At 46.8% G+C, this 9508-nt stretch overlaps 1 protein-coding gene across 1 annotated transcript in view; it reads left to right on the top strand.

The window, feature by feature from the left end:
* Window positions 1-2061: 2061 nt before the first annotated feature.
* Window positions 2062-9508, top strand: part of LOC140386461 (sodium channel regulatory subunit beta-1-like) — a 95264-nt gene continuing 87817 nt past the window's right edge. Inside the window, exon 1 of the mRNA XM_072468828.1 lies at window positions 2062-2574. Coding sequence (XP_072324929.1) covers window positions 2523-2574 — 52 coding nt within the window. The 5' untranslated portion in view covers window positions 2062-2522. The remainder of the gene's footprint in view (window positions 2575-9508) is intronic.

Below are 9508 nucleotides of genomic sequence, written 5' to 3'. Positions count from 1 at the left end.
CAATTATGCATTTAGTTGGTCAGCCTTTTCTTTGTTCCTCATTATAAATTCCCGTTTCAGACTGTAAGGGACCTACATTTGTCTTCACCAATCTTTTTCTCTTCACATACCTCTAGAAGCGTTTACAGTCAGTTGTAATGTTCCCGGCAAGCTTACTCTTGTACTCCTTCTTTATCAATTCATTGGTCCTCCTTTGCTGAATTCTAAAAATCTCCCAATCCTCAGTTCTGCTGTTTGTACTGCTCAATTTATATGCCTCTTCCTTGGATCTAATACTATCTCTAATTATCTTATGAGCCATGGTTTGGCCACCTTTCCCATTTTACTTTTGCACCTGACAGGAATAAAGAAATGTTGCAATTCGCCCATGCACTCTTTGAATGTTTGCCATTGCCTATCCACAGTCATCATTTTAAGTAACATTCACCAATCCATCATAGCCAAGTCACGCCTCATATCATTTCAGTTTCCTTTATTTAGATTCAGGACCCTCGTCTCAGAATCAACCATGTCACTCTCCATCTTGATGAAGTATTCTACCATATTATGGTGGTTCATCCCCAAGGGGTGTCACACAACACGATTACCAACTAGATTACCAATAATTCAGTCTCATTACACAGTACCCAATCTAGGGTGGCCTCTTCTCCAGTTGGTTCCTCAACATATTGGTCCCGAAAACCATCCCGTACATACTCCAGGAATTCCTCCTGGGTGGTATTCTTGAAAAAACATAATCCATGGTACTTTATCAAACTGTTTGCGAAAGCCTGTTTGTGCATTAACCGCCACCCATTTGTTACCTCATCCAAAGACTCAATCAAGTTTGTCAAATTCCAGTTGCCATTGTCGATCCATTGTGTCTTTTTCTTTATTAGTTCCACACCTGTTCCAGTCTCCAGCATTATTGCCTTTAAAATAATCGTCCTGTAATTGGCTGTTTCTCTCCTTTTTGAACAAGGGGTAATGTTTGCAACACTCAACTCCTTTGTTCTCACTCCTGTTGTCTCAGGAGGTTTCAGAGATTGTGCCCAGCACTTTGATTGCTTTGCCCTTGCGTTTTCCAGGAACTTAGGCTTCATTCCATCCAGACTGTGTGATGTATCCACTTTAAGTACAGCAGACTTTTTTAGAACCTCCACTTTATCTATTTTTATCTCATCCAGTATCCCAACAACCTCCTTGATTCCCATAGCTTTGACAAAGTTCTCTTCCCTGCTAAACACCAATAGAAAAGTCAGCATCAATTACCTCACTGATGTCAGCCACCTCCACTGATATATCCACATTTTAGATTCTCTCTGGGTTTCCTGTCCCCCAGTGCATTATCCTGGGTCTCTGGATTGTTAATCCAGTTACACTGCCACTAGGCTAGTGTCTCCTCTGTGAGAGAGGCTGGAGAAGCTGGGATTGCTCTTTTTCCTGCAGAGAAGTTTAAGAGAAGGTTTAATAAAGACGTTCAAACACATGAAGTAGTTAAAATGTGGTGAATAAACAGAAGCCGTTTCCAGAGGCTGTAAGAGCCGAAAAGTCACAGAATGAAAACAATTGGAAAAAGGTGCAGAGAGGAAATGAGGGAAGCTTGGTTTACACACAGCGAGTTGTTGTGATCTGGAAGGTGCTGCATGAAAGGGTGGTGGAAGCAGATTCATTGGGAACTTTCAAGAGGGGCAAATGGAGAAATATTGGAAGGTGAAAAGATTTGCAGGAATGTGTGTGTGTGTGTGGGGGGGGGGGGGGGGGAGAATGGGGACTGATGAGATGGATCACTAAAAGAGCCAGCACAGACATTATGGGCTGAATGGTCTCCTCCTGTTCTGTAATATTCTATTATTTTATATTCAATCTCTTCTCTATTACTTGATTGAGGTTATCACATGCAAACTGCTCTCAGTCTCCTCTCTATGTCATTACCTCTATTGGTATCTTTTTCTTTGAGGCAACCTCTTTCCTAACCTCTGCACTCTGTCTTCCTCTTTCACCTGCTCTGTCAGTGCTACACAGAACCTCTCTCTTTTAATTGTACTGAGCCTCTCTCTTGCCAATAGCAGAATCTAAATGCAGCCCCTCTCTCCCTCTGCTCATTCTACAGAACTTCCCTCTCTCTAATATGCAGAGTCTCTCCCACTCAGTTTATTATACAGAATCCCCCCTTTCTAACTCTGTTACACAGAGCTTCTCTCCCCCGCTCTATCGCAGTGCAGTGTTCAGCTTGCCTTGCTGAGAGCTCTGGTAAACAGAACCTGATCTCCCTGACTGCCAGAGGGGATCGTGTGGCGGAAGGGCTCTCAGCTAAAAATACCATCCCCAAGACAAGGCAGCAGCTGAAATCTTGGGCTTTTCCAGTGCTGCCTCAGTAGGGTTTAGGACCTTGTAGCAGAAGCTGATGGATGGATTTTGCCATGAATTCTAGATGAAGGATTAACAGGAGTGAATCTTTGGGATCTCGCTATCACCAGCTGCTTTCCTGGGATTGCGGATGTTTTGAGGATTTGCCCTGTTGGCGGTCAGTGTGGATAGTGATGGACGTTTTAAAGAAGGCTTTGCTTTATGCCGCATTCTGTCTCTTCTGGGGTAAGTGTTTGCAGAGGCTGACAGGCCGCAGCAGGTTTACATTCACACTTGTCTTTCTGGGCAGAGGATGCCATTCCCGGCACCGGGTCCGCTTTTCGTGTCGTATCCAAATTAACACACACAATTCCTTCAAGCACAGTGTCCTCTCTGAAGGAGAGGCCTCTGTCAGCTATTCTGAGACACCGGGGTTAGTCACAAGGAACAGGCAGTCAGTTTAATGTCCTCCGTTTTTCCCTCCCTGCCCCCTTCGTCTCTCCCTCCCCCCTTCACTCTCCTTCCTCTCGTTCTCTCTCACCTTTCAGCCCTGTCTCTCTCCCCTCACTCCCCCACTCACCACCCTCTCTCCTCACTCCATCTCCTTCCCCCTCTCCATCCTCACCCCTCTTTCCGCCTCCCTCTACCCCCTCATTCTCTCTCCGTCATCCCCTCTCCCCTCCCCCCTCGCCCCCTCCCTGTCTCTCTCTTTCACCTTCACTCTCCCTTCCCCCTCTCATCCACACTTTCTCTCTCTCCTCATCTCTCTCTCTCCTCTCTTTCCCCCATACTTCTCTCTCTCTTCTCCCCCTTGTCTCCCCCTCTTTCTCTCTCTCTCCCCCTTGCAGCCAGCTCAGTCCTCAGTACAGAACACATCACTTTTCGATGCAGGTGTTTTGCAACACAACAGATAACAGTCGGCGATATGCAGCTGGCTTCTTTTCGATCATTTTAGAATTGGGGGAGGGGGGGGGGGGGGTGGGGAGAGAGATTGACTGTAGGTTGACAAGTGAGGACTGACAACAATCTGAATTTATATAACACTTTCCAGTCAGTTCCAAAGACCCAGTCAGAGACACAATGAACACTGAGCTAAAGGAGATATTGGGAGATTGGGGAAAGAAAACATTGCTCAGACACCAGATTATTAAAAAAATAGACGTCTAGGTGGAGAGGTTTAGGGAGGGAATTCGAGAACTCAAGGCCCCAGGCAGCTGAAGGCACAAGCGTCAATGGTGGAACCATGGGAATTGGGGGATGCTCAAGAGGCCAGAATTAGGAATTTTTCAGACGACAGGAAAATTTCCAAAACCTCTTCACAGGACAAGAGTTCTGATTTCAGGTTGAGGCCTGGTTTTTGGAAATGCCTCAGAGGATTGGACAGAATATAAAGAACAGAATGACAAAAAGATAAATAAGGAGGGAAACATTAGAGTACGAGTGTAAGTTAGCTGGAATATGAAAACGATAGCAAGAGTTTCTATAGATATTTAAATAAGGAAAGAGTTAACAAAGTGAGCCTTGGTCTTATAGAAAGTGAGTATGGAACATTAATGGAAAATAAGGAGATAGCAGATGAATTGAACAGGTATTTTGCATCAATCTTTACTATCGAGAAACACCCCAGAAATGGCTGAAGGGGAGGGTGGACCGCAGGAAAATTACAATCACCAGGGAAGTGGTACTCAGCAAATGTTTGGCCTGTGGGCAGACAAATCCCCAGGTCCTGATGGACTTACTCCTAGGGTCTTTAAGGAAGTGATTAACGAGATAGTTAAAAGAAAAAATTAGAGTAGCCAATTAAGGGGTAATTTGCATGGCCAATCCACCTACCCTGCACATAGATTATCATAGAATTTACAGTGCAGAAGGAGGCCATTCGGCCCATCGAGTCTGCGCCGGCTCTTGGAAAGAGCACCCTACCCAAGGTCCACACCTCCACCCTATCACCATAACCCAGTAACCCCACCCAACACTAAGGGCAATTTTGGACACTAAGGGCAATTTATCATGGCCAATCCACCTAACCTGCACATCTTTGGACTGTGGGAGGAAACCGGAGCACCCGGAGGAAACCCACGCACACACATCTTTTTGGGTTGTGGGGCTGAGACCTACACAGACATGGGAAGAATGTGCAAACTCCACACGGACAGTGACCCGGGGCAGGGATCAAACCCGGGTCCTTGACGCTGTGAGGTAGCAGTGCTAACCACTGTGCCACCCTGATTAATGAGATTGTTGATGCGTTGATTTTAATTTTCCAAAATTAAAATTCAAAAATTCCCTGGATTACGTTCCATCAGATTGGAAGATAGCAAATGCAACTCAGGAGAGAGACAGAAAACAGGAAACTACAGACCAGTTAACTTAACATCTGTCATAAGGAAAATGGTAGAATCTATTCTTAAAGATGTTAGAAAAACTCAAGGCCATGAGGCAGAGTCAGCATGGTTTTGTGAAAGGGAAATCATGTTTAACCAATTTATTGGAGTTCATTGAAGGAGTCACATGTGCCACTGTAGGTAAAGGGGAACCTGTGGGTGTACTTAGATTTCCAGGAGACATTTGATAAGATGCCACATCAAAGGATATTGCGGAAAATAAAAGCTCCTGGTGTAGGGGGTAACTTATTGGCATAGATAGAAGATTGACTAATTAACAGGGAACGGAGAATTGGCATAAATGGGTATTTGTTTCAGCCTGGCAGTACGTAACGAGTGGAATGCCACAGGGGTCAGTGCTGGGGCTTCAACTTTTTACAATTTATATAAATAACTTGGACGAAGGGACAGAAGGTATGGTTGCTAAATTTGTTGCTGATATGCCTCACGACGCCGAGGACCGGGGTTCGATCCCGGCCAAGGGTCACTGTCCTTGTGGAGTTTGCACATTCTCCCCGTGTCAGTGTGGGTCTTACCCTCACAACCCAAAAATGTGTAGGGTAGATGGATTGGCCAAGCTATATTGCCCCTTAACTGGGAAAAAAAGAATTGGGTACTCTAAAAATTTTTTTTTTTAATTGTTGCTGATAAAAAGTGAGAAGACATAAGGGACATTGACAGGTTAAGTGAGTTGGAAAGAAATCTGGCCCGGCTAGTAGACCAAATGAAGAACGTTTTTCGGAGATGGGACGCGCTCCTGTTGTCATTAGCTGGGAGGGTGCAGACGGTGAAGATGACGGTCCTCCCGAGATTCCTGTTCGTGTTTCAATGTCTCCCCATCTTTATTCCGCGGTCCTTTTTTAAACGGGTCAACAAAGGTTTGAGCAGGCAAGACCCTGCGGGTAAGGAAGGTAATGCTTGAGTGGAGTCGGGGAGAGAATAGCTACTACAAATTTTAGTAACTATTACGGGGCGGCGAATATAGCCATGATCAGGAAGTGGGTGGTGGGGGAGGGGTCGGCATGGGAGCGTATGGAGGCGGCTTCATGCAAGGGCACCAGTTTGGGGGCGTTGGTAACTGCGCCTCTGCCGTTCCCGCCGGCACAGTACTCTACCAGCCCTGTGGTGGTGGCAGCCCTGAGAGTCTGGGGGCAATGGAGGAGACATGTGGGAGCAGAGGGAGCATCGGTCTGGTCCCCAATCTGTAATAATCACTGGTTTGCCCCGGGAAGTATGGATGGGGGGTTCCGGATATGGCGGAGAGCAGGGATTGAGAGGATGGGGGTGTATGTTTATAGAGGGGAGCTCTCCGAGTATGAAGGCGTTGGAGGAAAAGTTTGGGTTGGCGAGGGGAAACAAATTCAGCTATCTGCAGGTGCGGGACTTCCTACGTAAACAGGTGTCAACCTTCCCGCTCCTACCGCTAAGGGGGATTCAGGGCAGGGTGGTTTCCAGAGGGTGGGTAGGAGAAGGGAGCGTCTCGGACATTTACAAGGAACTTATGGGCTCAGAGGAGACGCAGACCGAGGAGCTGAAGCGCAAGTGGGAGGAGGAGTTGGAAGGAGAGATAGAGGATGGTCTATGGGCAGACGTGTTGAGTCGAGTCAACGCATCCGCAACATGTACCAGGTTCAGCCTGATACAATTTAAGGTCGTTGACCGGGCTCACATGACAGTGGCCCGGATGAGCAGATTCTTTGGGGTGGAGGACAGGCGTGTAAAATGTGCGGGAGGACCAGCGAACCATGTCCACATGTTCTGGGCATGCCCGAAGCTTAAGGGATTTTGGCAGGGGTTTGCAGATGTCATGTCCGCGGTGTTAAAAACAAGGGTGGCGCTGAGTCCAGAGGTGGTGATTTTCAGGGTGCCGGAAGACCCGGGAATCCAGGAGGAGAAAGAGGCAGACGTTCTGGCCTTTGCTTCCCTGGTAGCCCGGAGACAGATACTATTAGCTTGGAGGGACTCAAAGCCCCCGAAGTCGGAGACCTGGCTATCGGACATGGCGAGCTTTCTCTGTTTGGAGAAAATCAAGTTCGCCTTGAGAGGGTCACTGTTGGGGTTCGCCCGGAGGTGGCAACCGTTCGACTTCTTCGTGGAAAATTAATCGTCAGCAGAAGTGGGGGGGGGGGGGGGGGTTAGTTTAGCTTAGAGTAGGGGGTTAATAAAGGTCGGACCTGTAAGGGAGGAAGACAGCTTTTGCACTATGTTTATAGTTTTATGTACATCGTTTATTGTGTTGTCATAATACCAAAAAATACTTCAATAAAATGTATATTTAAAAATAAAGTGAGTTGGAAAGTATCTGGGAAATGGGATATAATGTGGGAAAATGTGAAATTGTCCATTTTGGCAGGAAGAATATAAATAAGCTTATTACGCAAACAGCAAGAAATTTCAGAGCTCTGAGATTCACAGGGATTTGGGTGTCCTAGTGTATGAATTACAAAAGACTGGTATGCAGCAACATTGAGTAATTAGGAAAGCTGATAGAATATTATAATTTATTGCAAGGGGAATTGATTACAAAAGTAGGGAGGTTATTCTTCAGTTGTACGGAAAGCTGGTCATAGAATCATCGACACCTCACAGTGCAGGAGGAGACCATCAGCCCATGGAGTTTGCACAGTCAAGCCACTCAGTACAAGGGCATTTAGGAGATGGGCAGTAAGCTACCTAAGCCCACATCCCATGAAAGAATAAAGTAAAAATTCCTTTAGAATACCTCGTTTGAACCTGCCTCCACTATACTCTCAGGAAGTTAATTTCAGACTCCAACAAACCCCTGGGTGAAAAAACCTTTCTTCACTTCATTTATTCCCTTTTATTCCTTTAGCCCATTATTCCGAATCTGTGCCTTTGAGTTCTTAACGGTCTCTTGAGTGGTAACAGTTTCTCACTACTATACCCTATCCATACTTCTCAGGATCTTGAATACCTACCAGGGAAGCAAAGGCCAGAACGTCTGCCTCTTTCTCCTCCTGGATTCCCGGGTCTACCGACACCCCAAAATCGCCACCTCTGGACTCAGCGCCACCCTTGTTTTTAACACCGTGGACATGACACTTGTCTTCCTCTCAGCCTTCTTTTCTCCAAGGAAAACAGTCCCAATCTGTAGGGGCTGGTTTAGCACAGGGCTAAATCGCTGGCTTTGAAAGCAGACCAAGGCAAGCCAGCAGCACGGTTCAGTTCCCGTAACAGCCTCCCCGAATAGGCACTGGAATGTGGCGACTATGGGCTTCTCACAGTAACTTCATTTGAAGCCTACTTGTGACAATAAGCGATTTTCATCTCTCCAATCACTCCTCATAGCCACAGTTCTTTATTTCTGGAATCATTCTTGTGAATCTCCTCTCTACTGTCTCCAATGTCTTCACATCCTTCCTCAAATATGGGGCCCAGAACTGGACACAGGCTCCAGATGAGGCCTAACTAGTGTCTTGTACAAGTTCAACACAACCTCCTTACTCTTGTTCTCAATGCCCCCATTAATAAATCCTAGGATACTACATGTTTCATTAACTGTTCTCTCATCCTGCCCTGCAACCTTCAATGACATATGTGCATGTATACCGTGGTCCCTCTGTTCCTGTACCTCCTTTAGAGTTCCCACTGTCTCCACATTCAACCTGCATAAATGAATCACTTCATATTTCTCCTCATTGAACTTCATTTGCCACTTGTCAGCCCAATCCACCAACATGTCTATGTCCGTCTGAAGGTCAAGACTATCCCATCACAGTTGACAACACGTCCCATCTTCGTTTCATCTGCAAATTTTGAAATTGTGCCCTGAACAGCACAGTCACTGACTCCTGGGGAACTCTACTACAAGCCTTCCCCCAATCTGAAACAACTACTTATCACAACGTACTCATTTACTATCTCCGCTCTCTCCTGCCTCCACACGCAAGTTTCCTTTTATTATTATCCCTAATCAGCCCTACTTTTTCTTTTGGCCACATTTTTATTATTTACACGCTTGTAGTCTCTTCAGGCTTTTGCCTTGCTTTTCTTATTAGTTTTTTCACTTTCTCTCTGGTGCTTCTATATTCAGCCTGATTCGCCATTGTATTTTATGTTTTTTTTAATTTTTAAAATAATTTTTTAAAATAATTTTTTATTTAAAACAAATTTGTAACATTTCCAGAGAGATCACAGGGCCGATGCAAAGGGCCTTAACATAGTGAAAACAAACAGCAGGAAAGAATAAACCTGTTAACAAAACATTTCCCCTTTTCAACTCTGTTTGCCATGTCCCACATGTTCAACTAAACTAACGTGGCTCTAACCTTCGCCCCCCTCGGGTGCTGCTGCTATCGGTTTCCTGCGCCGCTCCCCGAGAGTCCCCAGCGACTCTCTCCCTCAGGGGATCCCTCGACACCGCCCCCCGCCCCTTAAGTCTCCTCTGCTCCCCTTCCCGTCTGCCCCCCCCTAACCTCCCTCAGCGGATCCCTCGACACCCCCCTTGCCCCTTAAGTCTCCTCTGCTCCCCTTCCCGTCTACCCCCCTAACCTCCCCCACCCCCCGAGGCCTGACCTGCCAGGCCAGCCCCGCGCCTGGCCCTAGCCCGCCCCTCCTCCTACTCTCCCTGGTGACCCCTGACCTACGCTAGCTACGCTGACCCCAGCCCTTGGCTGGGGTCAGCCTGTCTGTCTCCTACCCGAGCACTCGGGCCCTCCCCTCACACACCAAGGACCCATTAACCTGATCGTATCTCCCCGTGCCCTTCCATGTCCCCTGACCAGCCCCTAGCCCATCGCCCTCTCCTAGGCCCCGATCTCCCGCCAAAAGGTACC

This window comes from Scyliorhinus torazame, chromosome 12, assembly GCF_047496885.1.
Source record: "Scyliorhinus torazame isolate Kashiwa2021f chromosome 12, sScyTor2.1, whole genome shotgun sequence".
NCBI classification, from domain to species: domain Eukaryota; kingdom Metazoa; phylum Chordata; class Chondrichthyes; order Carcharhiniformes; family Scyliorhinidae; genus Scyliorhinus; species Scyliorhinus torazame.
The sequence above is the reverse complement of the archived record's forward strand: the minus strand, read 5'-3'. Positions and strand labels throughout refer to the sequence as shown.